Source organism: Misgurnus anguillicaudatus, chromosome 23, assembly GCF_027580225.2.
Source record: "Misgurnus anguillicaudatus chromosome 23, ASM2758022v2, whole genome shotgun sequence".
In the NCBI taxonomy this organism is placed as follows: domain Eukaryota; kingdom Metazoa; phylum Chordata; class Actinopteri; order Cypriniformes; family Cobitidae; genus Misgurnus; species Misgurnus anguillicaudatus.
This window is the reverse complement of record NC_073359.2, coordinates 27712765-27732293: the sequence shown is the minus strand read 5'-3', so window position 1 is coordinate 27732293 and position 19529 is coordinate 27712765. Positions and strand designations below refer to the sequence as shown.

The 19529-nt window shown below is 42.2% G+C and overlaps 2 protein-coding genes across 2 annotated transcripts in view; one reads left to right on the top strand and one right to left on the bottom strand.

Moving 5' to 3' along the window:
- Nucleotides 1-19529, bottom strand: part of LOC141359269 (uncharacterized) — a 368361-nt gene that overhangs the window by 155466 nt on the left and 193366 nt on the right. The window lies entirely within an intron of this gene.
- Nucleotides 492-6836, top strand: LOC141359619 (uncharacterized). The gene is made up of 3 exons (XM_073862354.1): nt 492-831; nt 3775-4071; nt 4250-6836. Exons 1-3 carry the CDS (start codon nt 492-494, stop codon nt 4399-4401), a joined length of 789 nt encoding a protein of 262 aa, XP_073718455.1. The 3' UTR covers nt 4402-6836.

Below are 19529 nucleotides of genomic sequence, written 5' to 3'. Positions count from 1 at the left end.
TGTGTCTCTCACAATCATTGGTTGAATTTGCTCTTCTGAAGCCACTAAACCACAGCTGTGAGGGTGTGAACGCACCTTTTAAGTTGGTCTGCTGACCACCATCAACATCCAGAAGAACCACATCTCAAACAGTTGGTCAAAGATGTCTTTGTGTCGTTTCGTCTTGTTGTACATCTGTATACAGGGTAAGATTTGAAGTCGATCTTTGATTATATTTAAGGAGCTCAGATGCAAAGACCATCAAAAATAAGATGATGATATGAACAGCATGCTCTCTGCATGTACATGATGTGTTATACGTTCATCAAGTACCTTCAAATATGTTTAATTCCAGTATCGGTTCATTCTGAAATACCAGAATCTGATAAAAAAGCTAATTTTACAAAATAACATGTCAGACACTTATGGTGTTTTGCATCTGAGCTCTTCATTTGTTACATTTTAACATTGAGTAAAGCTATGATAACCGTAACACAAGTGAAGTGAAAACAATGACTGAAACTGAATTGAATGTTTCAGGTGTTAATACAGAAGTGAAGTTGGTGATGGTGGGAGATTCGGTTACTCTACACACTGATATTAATGAAATACAGAAGAACTACGACCAGATACTCTGGAGGTTTGGACCTAAAGATGCTCGCATTGCTGAAATCTATCTACAGAAATCAAAGTATGATGATATTGAAAGTTTCAAAGGCAGACTAAAGATGGACAATCAGACTGGATCTCTGACCATCACAAACGCCAGAATCGCACATACTGGAGAATATAAAGTAACCATTATCCATAGTAAAGGGACCTCATACAAGACATTCAGAGTCTCTGTCTATGGTGAGTAAATAATCGGACTATTATTAGGTCAAGATTTCACATTTCATGCTGCATTGCCTCCTGGTTGTGCATTATATTTGAATAATTGAGCGGCCTGTCGTCAATTATTCTTTACACCAGGACAGTGTAATTTGTTTGTGTATAACTCGAGATAAGGTTTTTACAACAACATTTTATTGAAGGATTAAAATCTTTAGTTTGTTACTGTGCGTTCACACCAGATGCGGAAGAGGCGGCAAAAATGAGCTATTTGCGCGTAGTTGGACACTTGAACATTTTGAGTTTACTCTCGTCATTCGCGTTTGAAATCACGCCTGAAAGTGTAGTCATTCCCACATAGCAATGTTGTTCAGGCCCAGCTCTGGCCCACACAACCAGTTTTCCTCGGCCCACATACAACGAAGAATGACGGCCCTACAATGGCCCAGTTCTGGATTACAGACAATAGCCCATAACTGGCCCAGACCTGGGCCAGAACAGGCCCTACAAACAAGCCTACGATGGCCCTTGCATAGGCAGCCCTCACTTTGCCCCCAGGAGGTCCAGCAAAATCCCCAGAGTTAAATAAACACTTCAGAATAACACACTGCTATGAGAGAGCTGAATCTCATACTGTAGCATCACTTTATTGTTAGAGAAAGATGCTTCTGATAAGTGTTCAAACATTAAATCAATACATACGTTTTCTAGTTGATGATGTTTAGACTTCATTAACAGTGCTAACCACCATCAAAGAATTGCTCTATTGTCTTTTCCCTGCTGTAAACAACATGTCTTAAAGCACAGAGTTAAAGCAGTCAAAAAACTAAATAAGGGAAGAGTCAAGAGTCAAGTTCAACTAAAACAAACACTAATCACAATAAGGGTGACTTTAAATGGAACAAAATCTAAACCTAAATAAAGAAAATGACTCTACAAGTAAGATGTAAAATGCAATTTTAGGTTTCAGGCAGAGATGGTGAGAGAGAGGATAACAACGCTTTTAGTTCTGCTTCAGTGTTACTTTTTAACACTCTGTAAGATTGGGACAAAATATACATCCAGCAGTGTTTATTTAACTCTGGGGATTTTGCTGCATGAGGGCTTCCTGGGGGCTAAGTAAGGGCTGCAAGGGCCATCGTAGGCTTGTTTGTAGGGCCTGTTCTGGCCCAAGTCTGGGCCAGTTATGTGCTATTGTCTGCAATGAAAAAAAAATGGGCCAAGTTGAGGAGTGATTTAACTCAAACTGCAACAAAAGTCACTGTTTATTTACTTCCATCAATGCAAGTCTTCTCAAATCATACACAACAAGTTGCTGTTTCTTCTTCGTTTGTCGGTTAACCTGCCAAGCTGCTTCTTCTTTGATGGTCACACTGCTACTGTGGTTACATGCGTGGATACTGCCTACCAGCGGTCTGTGCATGTGTTTGCACGTCGACACGGAAGCTGACACAAAAGTATAAATAAAAAACCGACCCCGTCAAAGACCTACGCACAACTATAACGAGCCCTTAACCGTGCATTCACACCAGACGCGGAAGAGGCAGCAAAAACGCGCTATTCGCGCGTAGCTGGACGCATTAACATTGTGAGTTTACCCGCTTCATTCGAGCGTGAAAGCGGTGCGTGAAATTCTAGTCCTTAGAGACTTACGCAAAAATTTGCATCATGGGAGGGGCTTCTTCTGTTTCCGTTCGTTTCCTGTAATCACGTCACTACTAGAGCAAGCTCCTGATTGGTTAACACGATGCGAATATCTGCCTGCGGCCATTAGCGGCGATTGATGCCTAGTCGCGTCTTTACATTGACTTAACAGGTAAATCACTCATGTATGCCGTCTCTTCTGTGCAGAGCCGGCGCCAGACCATAACTAACAGGAGGGCACGTGGCTTCCAACGGGGGGGGGGGGGGGGTGGGGGGGGCACACAATTAGCAACAATAACTTGCAAAAACAAGGCATTAAAACAACAAATAAAGTGTAAGCACACACTCATACAACTGGTACAGACTGTCAGCTCATTTCCCGTATAAAGTGCAGAAGATCACAAACTATGCGCAAAAGTAAAACTATTTTGAACTTTGACCGATCGACGCAACAACAAACTGCCCTCGCAGCGCAAGCCATTGAAATGATTGGGTTTCATAGCGCAGCGCACACCGCGTCCTAAAAGCCGCTTTACCATAATCACATCGTAATGCTGCTACAAAACGATCTATACCACACTTCACATTTAAGCTTACGTAAATTAATACAATGCTAATTTACCTTTAAAAAAGCTGAAGCCGACGTGCACGAACATTAAATTTCCTTAAAACAGTGTCCTGTAGATTTGAAAATTCCACCTCAACCTCTAATCTCCGAGTTTGAGCGAATCGATGTTTGCATAAAGGGAGATGGAGCAGGCAGTGCTGGTTCGTTCTAAATGTTCTAACTTAATATTCATATTTTACACGATCCATAAAATGCCGCGAAAAAACACGTTGCTAGTGTCAAGTCACAAATATGCTAAAGACGTAAAGAAGCATGAGACGCTGCAATGTAACCAATCAGAGAAACTGGTCTATTTTAATTAAAGAAACCATATATCAACTATATTTTCCTCATTTGATGACATTAAAAGTCATGAAACATTCAATGTTTAATTTATTTAAATTATTCTTGATATATATTAAATTAATAAAAAACTGTGTAGGGGGCAGAAAAACCTGTTTGGGGGGGCACGGCCCGCAAATGCCCCCCCCCCCCCTTGACACCGGCCCTGCTTCTGTGTCTGGTGTGAACGCACAGTGATGCTTTGTGGGCTCTGTATAGTGTTGCAAAGTTTTTACTTGCTAACCTTTGTCCCTGCGTAAAACAGTGTAGTAACCTGGAAAGACAGGACTTGGTCTTGTAAGACTGTAAATGCTGCCCAGAGGCTTTGATAGTTGTGAACTTTTTTGTTTCTTGCCTATTTTATGTTCCAGATCGTCCACCCTTTCCTGTCATCACCAGAGACCCATCACAATGCTCATCATCAGCATCATCAAGCTCAAATTGTTCTTTGTTGTGTTCATCAGTGAATATGATAGATGTGAGTCTGTCCTGGTACAAAGGAAACAGTTTATTATCCAGCATCAGTGTGTCTGATCTCAACATCAGACTCTCTCTACCTCTGGAGGTTGAATATCAGGATAACAACACATACAGCTGTGTACTCAACAATCCCAAATTTAAAAACCAAACTCAATATCTCAACATCAAAGATGTCTGTCAGTGTTCAGGTATGTTAACAATATTATTGAAGCTTATCAGTGACCTCAAATTCATTTATTCATTTTTGACACTTTGACTATATTTTTTTGTTTGTTCATGTAAATTTTATTATCTTGGGGCTGTGTCTAGGTGTATCTGTAATGCATTTCTGTTTGACCTTTTATTTATTTTATTTATTTTTCCCAGACCCTCTCCAGTGCTGTGGTTTTACTGATGCTGTCACTCGATTGGTCATCTCTGCCCTGGTGGGTGTGGCTACTGTTGCAATACTAGTGGATCACTTCAGATCCATCAGAAGAGATGAAGAGAAGACGCAGACATCACCGTCATTCACTTAATGATGTAAAATCTGTTCTTACTCAAGGCTTAAAGGAATGGTTCACCCCAAAATGCTGCCAATATTTAGTCATCAAAATGCAGTTACAAACCTGTACGAGTTTAATCTGTGAAAAAAAAATATTTTGATAAATGAAGGTAAGTACACAGACGGTTTCCATTGACTTCCATAGTATTTGTATTTCCTATGGTTTCCGTCAACTGTGTGGCTTCATTTAGGGTGAAGCTGCCTTCATAGTTCTGCGTAGGACTTACGACATAGCCTCTCTATAGCGTCAGTTTTCATTCATACTTCCTGCATTGTTGTTTGCATCTAGGTGCAATTACTCATGCAGATCGCTAGTGTATATTTATATATATATATGTTTCACACTTACTGCACTTTTTCCAGTACTTTTTATATGGGTGTTTAGTGCAGAGATCAGCTCATTTGCATTTTAAAGGACACACCCAAAACCGCGCATTTTTGCACACACCTACAAAGAGACAATTTTATCATGTTATAATAAATTATCTATATATTTTGAGCTAAAACTTCACATATGTTCTCTGGGAGCACCGAAGATTTATTTGACATCTTAAAAAAAGTCTTGTGAAATGTGTGCCCCTGTTTTCTGCTTCAGTACAAATATTTGCAACCTCCTCTTCATAGTGGTTTGTAGTACGGATGCTGGATACTGATAAAGACTTATTTGTTTATAGTTTGTGTAACAGATTGGTATTATATTATACATAATGTTAATCTTCACATGTGTTTGGTGTAGATCCAGATGAGGTGAAGTCAGTGTCAATGAAGGAGGGAGATCACTCCTTAAACTGTTTGCTTAAGCTGGATTACTCTTGATTATTTTTTAATTTACATTCTTTGGAGCAAGGCAACACCAGACATGTCATGTAGGCTACTCTGTAATGTGTGACTATTTTATAAGATAATTTTAATGTTATCATCAGGGGAAGTCGTGCGGCCTAGATTTGGGCTTGGAATGGGTTAAATGCAGAAGTCACTTTTCAATATGGGTCACCACACATTGGCCATTATGTAACTTTCACTTTTGTTTTTATGATCACAATGATGGCCGATTTCGAAACACATGAAGCCTCAAAAGCTTTATGAATCTTTTGTTTTGAATCATTGGTATGGAGCGTGTTTCACACTGGCCAAGTCACGTGATTTTAGCAAACGAGGCTACATTACGTCATAACTGTTTAAAAATGTTTCGAAAATTTGATGGTTCACCACTAGGGGGAGTTGATCACAAATGACCAATGTCTGTCTAAGTATGAGAATGGTGTGACGTCACTGTGATCTCACATGTTGATTGGGTGTATACTGTTATATTATGCTTTTGCAGAACCACATGCATATGCAACTTTTGGAAACAGTAAAGAAGTTTATTACGGACATGGTCAGAGTGATTTATTGTTTTCACTGAACATTCTTTAGCGATTGTCATACACTTTAAAAGGCACCTTTCCAACACATTGGGGAGGAACTGTGAAACAGCCCCCTTCGAGGCTCACACTAAATACATGTCCCATGTCTCGGCACAAGATGGCGCCGCAGCACTGTGGAGGAGTTAAAGGGGACATATTATGAAAATCTGACTTTTTCCATGTTTAAGTGCTATAATTGTGTCCCCAGTGCTTCTATCAACCTAGAAAATGTTAAAAAGATCAACCCAATAACTTAGTTTTGGTAAACCATTTTCTGCAAGCATGTGAAAAAATAGGTCATTGTAATTTGGCCCTTATTGTGATGTCAGAATAAGGTAATACCGCCCCCTTTATCTGCACTATCCAACCACAGCACAACCATTTAGTATGGAGAGAAAGAGAGAGAGAAAATATTTCACAGCACAATTGAGTTTCAATTGCAACAAACCACCATCATTGTGATCAGTGGTTGCACTTCATACGCTCATTTGCATTTTAAATGACACACCCAAAACGGCACACTTTTGCTCAGACCTATTTTAGACTTAGTTTACATCTTAAAAAAAATCTCATAATATGTCCCCTTTAAGTAAAGTATATTGAGGCTGTGATAATGTTAATTGCCATATATCAAACACTACCCATCATCTTTTCCACTAACATCAGAAGGATCTTCTTGGAGAAACATTTTTTAAAATAAATGGATTATTCTTTTAAGTTTTTTACTAGATCAATCTTGTTTAGGACTTTGGAAATATGCACTTCTTCAATAAAAAAAGATTTTATGCAGGTTTAATCTATGCAATCATTAGTGTTCATTTATTTTATTATGTGCAACAATAGACATTATGAACAAAACAGGGTTGTTTTTAACCCATCATTTTTAGGGTGTGAAAAACGAATTTAAATTATACGAGATGCTTGAAAGCAAAAGCTGCTACACATCAAAACATTACTTTCTTACTTAGTAGTTTTGTCTTGTTTGGGGTAAGAAAAAAACTTGAAATAAATTTACCCTTTTTACATTATTTTTACAGTTTTACATAACTGTTTACATAACTTTAACATAATAATTGTATTGGTATAAAAATAGACTTATTTTATCATGTCATTTTGGTCATCAAGAAAATGCATCTTGATTTAAGAATGTTTAGATATTTGTACTGAAACAAGACAACAGTACTAAGTAAGAAAGTTTTTTTGTAGCGTAAACGCCACCTCCATCAAAAATTAGATTGTTGTTGTTGTAGGGTTGTTGTTATGCACATGGCTGTAGCTACCATTGAGGACACTGAGGTCATTTCCTCTGTGGTTTTTTTCTTGAAGTTTCGGTTTATCTTGATGTTAAAACAGCCGACGAGACAATTATCCTTGCATCTACGGACCGTCACGTGACACGCACTTGCAGACACCGCTGCCATCTAAAAACGAAAGTAGTCGGCTAGCGGTGTAGGTTATTTCCTAAACCAAATAAAGAAGGCAACGCAGTGTCTCGCTTGTCAAAACCATGGTTAGTTTGTGGTTACCATGGTTTTACTACAGTAACCATGTTATTTTGGTTTTAACTGTAGTAAAACCATGGGTAATTTTTATAAGGGTCGCACATCTCTTATAAACTTCAATACACACAAATCCATTGTTCAAAATATAGTTGACGCCATGTGATATTCTGCATGTGATTTTTATTAAAATGACCGAAAATGAAAAGATAAAAAATGATCGTTTAGAAAGCCAGCAGAAGATGAGCAGACAAAGAGAAGAAGGAAATGTGAGAAGTTGCAGCAAATAGCCTACAATGGCTTGTACATGCACAAAATTTTGTCAATCAGACGGAATTTAATACGATTGAAGGTTACGACGATACAGTTTACATGAACCCTTAACATTACAATCTGATTAAAATGTTCTTTTACATGTACATTCTATAGAATCCGAACAGAACGTCTGCGCGAATGCACAGTCAGGGTTGCCAGATTCGCGTGTCAGAACCATCCCAAATGGACATTCAAAACTAGCCCGAAAACATCCCAATGACTATTCACAGCCCAAACACCAATAACCAATGAACAAAATCCTTTCATCTTTAACCCGCAGAAAAAAAACAACTGGTGGAAACAGTTTAAACAGTAGCTCAAATCTAAACTCGAAAAAAGTAGAGGACTTTGCAACGCCACGCTGCGGACAGCATCTCTGGTCGAGTTCAGGCTTTATCTCTGGATTAAAGTCAAAGCAGAGTTGGAGAAAGTTACACTTTTCAAAAGACAACGCTATAGTATTGCTTTAAGTAGCCTATGCTTTAAAAGTTTAATGTACATTGCGTGACCCCATAACGCGTGATGCCACTGCCTTGCTATTGCATTTTTCTGTGACGAGAATCCTGTGATATAAGAGTTTAATATAAGACGTGAACTTGAGCACAAATGTTCTGCGCGTGTGCACAATGTATTTTTGCATCCGATTGAAAATACTATTTTGGATGCTTTTAGTCACCAAACATAATTCTCACAAACACAGTTACATCCCAGTCAGCATATTTCCTTTGGCAAAGACCAGAGGTGTCAAATCCATGCGCCAGGAGTAAAAGTCCTCCCCAGTATTTTGTTCCAATCACCTGGATTTGTTAATTAGCAGTTTTTCAGCCGGAAGTGACCTCCTGACTCGTTGGTGTGTTAAGGGGGTCATGTGATGAGGATGTTGGCATTGCCACTTTGTAGGTGTGAGCAAAAACAGGTCATTGAAATTTGGCTTTCATTATGATGTCATAAGGATATCTTATTAGAATAATACCGCCTCCTTAATCTGAACTCTGAAAGAGAGAGAAAAGAAGGACTTGACAGCACAATTGAGTTTGAATTACAACAAACCACCATCATTGTGATCAGTGTTTGCACTTTATCCGCTCATTTGCATTTTAAAAAACACACCCAAAACGACACATTTTTGGACTTGACAGCACAATAGAGTTTCAATTACAACAAACCACCATCATTGTGATCAGTGTTTGCACTTCATCCGCTCATTTGCATTTTAAAAAACACACCCAAAACGACACATTTTTGCTCAAACCTACAAAGTGGCAATGCTAACATTTTCATCATATGACCCCTTTAAGCCCTCAACGAAGCCTTCAAGGCAGCACTGCCTGGAAGGCACTCCCCGTCCCCCGAGCGTTTCAGCCAATCACAGCACTGGTGCTAGATATTGAGCCTTCCGCCAGCTTCTGGCGGTTCGGGCTCGCCGTTGGTCGGGTGAGTGGCGCAGATGTGGTGAGATGGGAGTGTGACTGTGTTTGAGTTCGGCTCGAAATGTTTCGAGCGTTTAAGTGACGTGTTACCACGTTTTCACGTGTCCGTGACACAAATTTTTTTTTGCAGTTTCACGTATTGGTTGCTCAACTTTTTGAGCTCAATTTTTAACTCAGCGTTTTTTTGTGTGTGACAGAGATCATTGATATTGAGATGTTGAGTTTGGTTTGTGATGGTATTGTTAAGTACACAGCTGTATGTGTCTGTATCCTGATATTCAACCTCCATATACTGTACATTTTTGTAGCTCCAGATATCCCTGCCTTCATCAAACGCTTTGATTTTGTACAAAACTCAATGATTTGAAAATTGTTGTGTCGCTGATTGGCCAGCTAATCTGTACAGTACATTGTCATTGACCTGAATACCTCTGATATCAGCCGGAAATGTGACGCTCCTTACGCTGGATTTCCACCAACTGCGGAGTGGCTGCAGATCGGCTCCGCTGCGTTACAGCTCCGCACTCCGCCCTCCGCCAATACCCACCAGTTCCAAATTGGTTGCAGAGCGGCTGCGTGCTGAAATGACGAGGACCCATGAGGTCTCGCAAATTCACGTGATGATCGCGCGATATCTAGTTCTGTCTCCGCCCATTATGACGTTAAATTATGACGTTTTGCTGGACCAGCCCAGATCATGACACAAGATCTTGAGAATTCAGGTATGCTCACGCGATATATTCATGGCTCCGCCCAGGGGAGCTGTCCGGCATCTGTCAAAAATAGAAGCTCTGCGTATTTGTTCCGGAGGGCTGCAGATGGCCGGAGCTGTGACGGATTCGGAACGCAGTCAGTGGAAATACACACAATGGAAACCGATTGACTCCGCCGCCGTTCTGCAGCGGATCCGCAGCCGTCCCGCAGTCGGTGGAAATCCAGCGTTACCATGCTTAAAAGATTTGCTCACAATGCAATGCTAACAGGAGTTTATTTACAGGCTGTGAGTCTGAAGCGGGAGGAATTATGATAATGTTGTTGTTCTTAACGTCAACCGGCCCAGGAAGTAAACTGTTGCCTACAATCCGTGTGTTTGTTGTAGTAAAAAAAAGAGATTTTCGTTGGAAACGATAACTCGCGTCATCGCTTACTTTGTCGTATGTAGCTTTGCATATCCTTAACCTGTAATAATACACACTTACACACCAAAGGAAATTTTAAAATGTGAATCGGACAATAGGTGCTCTTTAATAGACAAAGTGTCTGTTGTGGACTGAACGCAGATGAAAGAATTTTAACCACAGGTGATGCATTCTTCTCTCATGCACACAGACCACAATAGACCGGATATAAAAATACACAACACTATGCATCAACAACCGTTTTAGTTAGCCTATATCTTTAAAATTATACCCATTCTACATAAATGCATTTTATTGATGCTTTTGAAAAGTGAACCGATTAAAGGCAGACATGATCTGGTGGACTTTCGCTTCAGTATTTTTTTAGGAATCATTTTCATTCGTTGAACTCGCTCTGAAGCCACTAAACCACAACCAGTCCATCTGCAAGATGTCTCTGCGTTTCATCTTGTTGTACATCTCTATGCAGGGTAAGATTTTTAGTTTAATTCACTACACTTAAACTAATGTTAACATGGTGTAAAGTTGTAATAAAGTTTAGTTAATTTATAAATCACAAAATTTACCAAAGTGAAAACAGACAATAACTGGTCTCTGATTTCCTGGTTTCAGACACTTCCTCTGTACTAATATAGTTAGTTTTTAACTATATTGAAAATGCCTACTTTTTTCTACCTTAAACTTGTACTGCTTTAAAGTTTCATGTATAAATGTTGCAGGTGTTAATGCAGATGAAATGAAATCAGTGACTGGGGGAGATTCTGTTACTCTACACACTGATCTTACTCAAATACAGAAAGATGATCAGATACTCTGGAGGTTTGGACCTAAAAATGCACGCATTGCTGAAATCTATAAACAAAGTCACCCAATATATGATGATAATAACGGGATACTCAAAGGCAAACTGAAGCTGGACACTCATACTGGATCTCTGACCATCACAAACATCAGTATCAGACAGACTGGAGTTTATAAACTAACTATCATCAATAGTAAAGGAAAGTCATACAAGACATTCAGGGTCTCTGTTTATGGTAAGTATAAATCTAAATCTACACTATAAAAAATGTTGAGTTGTTTTTCAGGGCTGGGTAACTATTAGACAGAACACATTTCTGGGTTAAAATGACCCAAATAATGGGTTGTTTTTACCCAACTGCTGTTATTGTTAATCAACTATGTTGAAACAACCCAGCAGTTGGGTTAAAACAACCCATTATTTGGGTAATTTTAACCCAGAAATGTGTTCTGTCCAATAGTTACCCAGGCCTGGGTTAAAAACAACTCAATAGTTTTTGCAGTGTCATCAGATCAAAGTTTCAGTGTGATTCAAAGTCATTTAGTGTTATTGTCTTTGGAGAGTTTAAACTGTTCAAACCCTATTTTTAAGCACATTGTGTTTTTATTCATGACACAAACACCCAAAACAAGTGCACAATAACTACACTCTAAAAAAATAATCCGTACAAAAACGGATAATGTCCTGGCAGAAAATTACCGGCACTTTTTCCGTTATGTTTACAGAATTTCAGTTTATTCAAAAACTGAACATTCTGTAGATTTATAGAACACTGTCCGTAGATTTACAGAACATTTTCCGTAACCTTTAAGGACACTTCAATCTGACTATGAAACGCAACAATGGTGACAATCAACAACAAAGCTTCATGTCGCAATGCATGCTGGGTACCAGGATTGTAGAAAACTCTTTCTTAAAGGGGACATATTATGAAAATTTGACTTTTTCCATGTTTAATTGCTATTATTGGGTCCCCAGTGCTTCTATCAACCTAAAAAAAGTTAAACATAACAACCCACTTACTTAGTTTTGGTAAACCATTTTCTGCAAGCACGTAAAAAAATAGGTCATTGTAATTTGGCCCTTATTGTGATGTCAGAATAAGGTAATACCGCCCCCTTTATCTGCACTATCCAATCACAGCACAACCATTTAGTATGGAGAGAAAGAGAGAGATAAAATATTTGACAGCACAATAGAGTTTCAATTGCAACAAACCACCATCATTGTGATCAGTGGTTGCACTTCATCTGCTCATTTGCATTTTAAATGACACACCCAAAACGGCACACTTTTGCTCAGACCTATTTTAGACTTAGTTTACATCTTTAAAAAAATCTCATAATATGTCCCCTTTAACATTTACTCTCACCATTGTTGAGATTTGTATCCAAAGTGTTGATGTCTCTGAGGCAAAAACCACAGCCGACAAATTTTCAGCCATCTTATTTAATACAGTGTGTTTTTAGATCAGCATAGAGTTTCACTCTTATACACTTCAGTTCTTTATTCTTATTTTATCATTTCATGTTTAAATGTTAGGCAGCATAACATAACAACAATCAAGCTTAGATGAGAACATACACAATTCTGCTTCCTCAAACAACAAACAAGTTGCAATTGCTACAAGCAAAAACGCTGTTGCAATGCTAAAAGAGCAGAGTCAGTTCTGTGAGGTTCAAGGGAGAAAAGCCTAACTAAAGGGAACACTAATCATCATAGTGGTGACTTCAAATGAGTCTAAAACAAACACAAACTGTAGATTTAATGTGATAAATGTTGTGGTAAATATCCATTTGACTTACACGTCACGTCAGAAAGAAGATTTGTCTACTAAATTACATGTGTCAATGTTGGAATAGTTGAACACTTGTATCTTGTTCTGACAGCATTTGTTTAGAAGTTAAACATCATCCATGTTAGAAAAGAACTCTGCAAGCAAGTTGTAATTTTAGGTTTCAAACAGAGATGGTTATAGAGAGCAAAAATTGAAAGATTGCAGCAGGGGTTATTGCACCCATAATGCAACATGTTATTAAAAAAAACAGATAAACGCCTGTAAAACATAAATACGGAAAATTCCTTCATATTTACACAGCACTTTGTCCGTTTTTTTAAGGATTTTTTTTTAGAGTGTACTATAAATGTTTTCGCCACTAATAAGAACATATAACGCAACAGCCGGCTTTAAAGGCACATTGTTTTTAAAAGTAAAAGGGATTTTATTATGTTTAACGGAAGTTTTGACCAGTGCACTTAGGGTCACCATCTATTGCCACAGATTATTTAAGTGGCAGTAGATGGTGAGTGTGATATTGTTATGAATGAACCCGCCTCTTTGCGTCCTCCCGGTCGACAGAGGGCGCCTTCACCAGAGTACTGGGACTGATCACGCCGCCACCTGCAGCCAATCAGACTGGCTATTTAAGTTCCTCCAGAACTATGGCCCTGTCCCAAATGGCGCACCTTATGTGTACTTTCGGTCCTGTGGCCTTAAATTGCGCATGCTCGCTTAGACTACGAGTCGTAGGGGGTCCCATCTGTCATTTTTACCCTCCGAAGTGTGCTCATCTGTGCCTCCTTTGCCCCCTTGATGCGGTCTTCAGCGAAGCCCGCACTGCAGCAGGCTTTGCCCACTTTACCATCCCAGAAGTCCTTGCAAAAGAGCAATCAGATCAATCAAACGACAGAAGGAAGGAGTTCACACTGACGGGCAACTTCTCTACGACGTGACGCTTGAGTCTGGCCCTGTCCCAAATGGCACACTCCGGATTTGTAGTCCTCCTCAGAGTCCACACTCTCAAAGAGTGCACACTTTAGGGACCCTTGATGCAAGTCCACGTGGGTGCACAGGAGTCGTGTTTTGAGACAGACTTGAGCGTCACGCCGGAAATAGGAAGATAAGTTGCCCGTCAGTGTGAACTTCTCACTTCCGTCGTCGGATTGGTCTGATTGCTCTGATTGCTCTTTTGCAAGGACTTCTGGGTTGGTTAAAGTGCGCGAAGTGCGGGCTTCGCCGGAGACCGCATCAAGGGGCAAAGGGGGTGCTGATGAGCACACTTCAAAGCGTAAAAATGACAGATGGGACCCCCTACAGACTTGTAGACTAAGCGGGCACGCGCAATTAAAGGCCACGAGACCGAAAGTCCACATAAAGTGCGCCATTTGGTACAGGGCCTGTATCCCAAAATACGACTCTGGTGCACCCACGTGGACTCGCATAAAGGGTCCCTAAGGTCTACACTACATGATGTCATCAAAGTGTGGACTCTGAGGAGGACCACAACTCCAGAGTGTGCCATTTGAGACAGGGCCTATGAACTTTGCGAAGTCTTGATGTGCCTAGTGTGGTCTTTTCTGAGCGTTATTATTCTCGTGAGTGTTTACCTGTTGTGATCTGGTTTGCTATTTTGGATTATTGATTGTTATCTGCCTGCCTCTGATCTCGGCCTGTACCTGCATTATTGATTGTTATCTGCCTGCCTTGACCCTGCCTGTCCCTGTTTACGATCCTGGATTGTCCCTTTGTATTAATCTCTGTGTCATCAATAAAACTGCAAATGGATCCTATGTCTCGTGACTCCTCGTTACAGATATCATCACACGCCAGTGCGGCAAGCGCCGGAGGCAATCACAGCCGTGATAATATTGAGCTATACACAACTCCGAGAGCGATATTGTTTTTATACAACAGTTTGACGACAAAAGTTTGAAAAAGAAAACTAGAAAACAACAACTGAGTTATTTCAAAAGCCTCTTTGTTGGGGAACTACTTTCTTCCACCACGAATTTGAAGTTCAGAACGACAGATAAACCTTTTTGCTTTTTCAGCTGTTTATTTTAAATGTTGTAATGATGTTTTGAAAGGCTCGTAAAGGTAAGAGTTACCTTGTAAATACACAGTACAAGGGGGTAACAAGCGCAACTTTAATTTACAGCCCGCAAACGTAAGTGTAACCTGGTAACTACTATATACATATACAGATCAAAGAGGTACAAGTTGCTATTATTAGGGCTCGAGCACTGAGGAGCAGGCCAGAATGGAATTTTTGAAGGTCTAAACATGCTCGAAAACTGCACACACATCAGAAATGGCGAAAATGTACATGTGGTATAGGCGTCAGAGGTGGGCGTGTAGAAATGGCTCAATAGCGCCACCTGCAAATTTCAAGAGCCCCCCGCTATAAAAAAACAGATAAGACATTTGGTAGGATCATCTATCATCCCAAGACCTAGAAAAAAGTCTCTTGGAGCCAAGCTCTAAAACCCACTGGAAGTCAGCCATTTTGAATTTTCACTGTGATTTCGGTGCAAATTTTGGCATTTCCAGGCTTCATAATTTAACCAACTCCTCCTAGAGATCTTATCAGATCATCATCACATTTGGTCAGTCTTATGTAAAGGCCTTTGCGATGTTAATTGTGGAGATCTTGACTTTTCGTTGAAGGGTGTCCGTGGCGGCCTGCCAAATTTCGGCGTATTCGCCATGAAACAGAAAGTTGTTCTAACTCAGACATGCAATGTCTATCTGAAACATGGTTCACACGTTTGATAAGGGTCTTGGCATGAACACATTTCAATGCTAATTTTCAGTTACAGTCATAGCGCCACTTAGAGGCAGCAGGAAATGAACTGTTTTACCCTATGATTTACTGCTCTTACTGATTTAATCAAATCATCATCATATTTGCTCAGACTGATCTTAAGCCCTTTGTGATGATAAATTGCAAAGATCTTGACTTTTCGTTGAAGGGCGTGTCCGTGGCAGTCTGGCAAAGTGTAATGTTTCGCCATGAAACAGGAAGCTGTTGTAACTCAGGTATACATTTTCCAATCTACCCCCGACTTTACATGGTTGATAAGGGTCCCGGCCTGAACACATCATCATGGCAATTTTCAGGTATAGTTATAGCACCACCTAGAGGCAGCAGGTAATATCATGTTGTATGTTGTTATTTATTGCTCTTAGAGGTTTAACTAAATAAACATAATATTTGGTCAGACTAATCTTGAGGCCTTTTGTGATGATAAATGGCGACGACCTTGACTTTTCATTAAAGCAGTGGTCACCAATCCTGGTCCTGGAGGGCCGGTGTCTCTGCAGAGTTTAGCTCCAACCATAATCAAACACACCTGAAGCAGCTAATTATGGTGGTTCAGGTGTGTTTGATTAGGGTTGGAGCTAAACTCTGTAGAGACACCGGCCCTCCAGGACCAGAATTGGTGACCACTGCATTAAAGGGTGTGTCTGTGGAAGCCTGGCAAAGTATGGCTAAATGAATCTGTCACAAGCCAAGGGCGGGCCGCTAATGTTTAAGCCACGCCCCTTCTAAACTTCCACCTCGAGGAGGTCCCCAAAACCAACCCAATGACCAGACAACAACGAGGAACAGGTAAGTATAAAAATATTCTTTATTTATTTAAATATTTAAAAAGTACTGGGGATTGGGAAAAAGGGAAATTAAAACTAAAGTCCGGCTCTGCCTTCCAGGGGGGCCACGAGCAAGTGAGTGACAGGGGGGTGGGGGTTGCGTCGGGGAACGGGCTCCCGCCTCTGGTTCCCTCTGCCCGTGGCGCGCTCCTCTTCCTTCCTGGAGGCAGAATAAATCAAAGTCAGTGTTTGTATGAGCTTGTTCCTATTCCGTGTACCTGTGGCTCGCTCGAGGCGGTTCACCGCCTATCTCGCACAGCTCCTCGCTGATCGACTCACTCTCCTTCCCTGCTCTCTCCTTCTCCACAGATGATTGCTGGGACACCAGGACACAGTGACTCGGCTTCCAATGGTTTCTCTCACCTCGTCGCTGACTACAGCTTTGGGTAGGTATGGTTCTCTCCACAGTTCGTTATCTCGACATTCACGCTGTCTCTCTCTCTCCACAGATGACTGCTGGGACACAAGGGCACAGTGAATCGGTTTCCAATGGTTTCTCTCACCTCGTCGCTGACTACAGCTTTGGGTAGGTATGGCTCTCTTCGCAGTTCGTTATCTCGACATTCACGCTGTCTCTCTCTCTCCACAGATGACTGCTGGGACACAAGGGCACAGTGAATCGGTTTCCAATGGTTTCTCTCACCTCGTCGCTGACTACAGCTTTGGGTAGGTATGGCTCTCTTCACAGGGCGTTATCTCGACATTCACGCTGTCTCTCTCTCTCCACAGATGACTCGTCGCTGACTACAGCTTTGGATAGGTATGGCTCTCTGCACAGCTTTCACGACACACTCCTCTTCCCTGTCGATTAGGCAGTTTTAACAAGTTGTATTTCACTTAACAGGGTGCGGACTTACGGTGGCTGGCTATGCGGTGCGTCAACTGAACGGTGGTTTCCTAGGTGGCGCCGGGGGCCAAAACCCTCTCGGCGAGCTCGTTGGTCTATAGAGGGGCGAGAACCGTCACGCCGGCACACCGGGTCGAGCGCTGCCCTTTCCTCGAGACCCGTTGGTCGATCGAAAACTGGACCGGGGCGCCCTTTCGTCGAGACCTCGGGCCGGCGGATCTCCTTCGCCTCAGGCTCTATGTTGATCAAAAAGACACAGGTAAGGGAACAATATCATGGATAATACTCACGCACCGTCAGTAGCACAGTTCTTCACCGCCACTCCTAAGCTCAAGTCCGCCGAGCGTTTAGCTGGGAAAATACTTCGAGATACCACTCCGTAATTTGAAAACTGAAACACACTCACAGCATAATCATGTACAGGTCTTGCTCTAGGACCGTTCTTTCCTCTTCGTTGTCTCAAGAGCGAGTGACTGGAGGCGGGGGTACGTCAGACAAGACAACAGCAATCCCACTGCAATACACAGCATCACACGGCACCACTTCAAGTGAAAATTTCCACATCCAAAACTCACCCACCACTCAGTGCACACATTAGACGCCCGTCTTCCTGTACTTTGCTCTGGACGAGAAGGTAGCAATGGTGACACGGCCTAGTGTTGGTTTTCGTCACTGGAGTTGTTTTCCTCACAAAGACCCTTCGGCTCACCCACCACACTAGCTCAGGGGTAGGGCCTTCCACTCTCTTTCAGAAACACTCAGAGAAACATACAGGTCAATCATATACACAGCACTCCCATAAGAGGGTTTCCATTACTCACAACTGCTGTAATTTCTCCGTTTTAGATTGCCTTCACACTGCAACAAATTTCAGATGCACAGATAGGGCGTTTTCCAGCCACCATCAACACTTTTCCACAGACGTATACTCACAACGGTGCGTCTTGCCTTCGTTTCTTTCCTCCAAGATCAGCATTCGTTTAATCCCTCCACCTATAAGGTCTTCGGTATCTTCCTCAATGTAAGTCTAGAATCCAGACGAGAGAGAGAGAGCAATACAACAATCCAGCACAGCGTACCCGGTGAGCCTAACTCAGCGCTCCATACACACCAACAACAGGGATACTAAGCACCCAAACTGTGGTTCAAACTGCTCTAAAATACTCTCCTGAATGTCGTCCTCATCCAATCACCCGGCGCTCCTGTCAATAACTCTCAGCTGTATGTAATTCAGCTGATTACAGCGTCCGCGGCGCTACCGGATGTCCGGTGTCTTCTCTTACCGGCCCGGGCGGAAACATCCGGGCGGAACCAAACTTGCCCAATTTCCGGTTCCGCCTAAAAGATCGTCACTCCTGTGACATCCTCCCCCGCCAATGCATTCTAGTCCCTGGAATGCCTCGGCGTCGTCCACTCACCGTACCGGGCAGGGGGGCGTCCTCGGCTCTCCCGTTGGGAGCGTCTCACGGGTGACTCGGGTTCGACTGGCTCGGGTACTACCTCTGGTTGCATCTGGGCCGCCGGGGGTTCAACCGGCTCAGGTACCAACTCAGGCGGTATCTGGGCCACTGGGGGTTCAGCTGGCTCGGGTGCTACTTCTGGCTGCCTCTGGGCGGCCGGGGGTATCGCCACCTCAGGTCGACCTGGTACCACAGCCCATCCCTCCATCCAGGGGGCCGCCGGTACTGGCTCTGTGGGCCCCTCTATCACAGCCTCGGGGTAATTCGGACAGGGGCGGAGCATGTTCCGATGTACTACGCGTTCGGGGCCAGATTTTCCTTCGGGCCGAATGGTGTACACCGGCTGTCCCGGTCTCTGCTGCTTGCACACCACATACGGGATAGCCTCCCAGCGGTCGCTTAGCTTTCCCTTTCCTTGCCGCCGGTTATCCCTCGCCAGAACCCTCTCACCTGGTAACAGGGGGGCATCTCGAGCGGTCCGATCATACAAGCGTTTGTTCCTCTCTCCTGCCATCTGTATCTTCCTAGAAACTTGTTCGTACGCAAAGTGTAAGCGCTGGTGATGGCGCCCCACCCACTCCGTCACACTCACTTCTTCCCGGTCTGCTGCGACTCCCAGGACCAGGTCAGTGGGCATCCGTACGTGCCTGCCGAACATCAGGTAAGTAGGGGCATACCCCGTCGTGCTATGAACACTGTTATTATATGCTTGCAAAAGGTTTGGTAAAGCACTCACCCAATCGCTCTGCTGCCGTTGATCTAAAGTCCCCAGT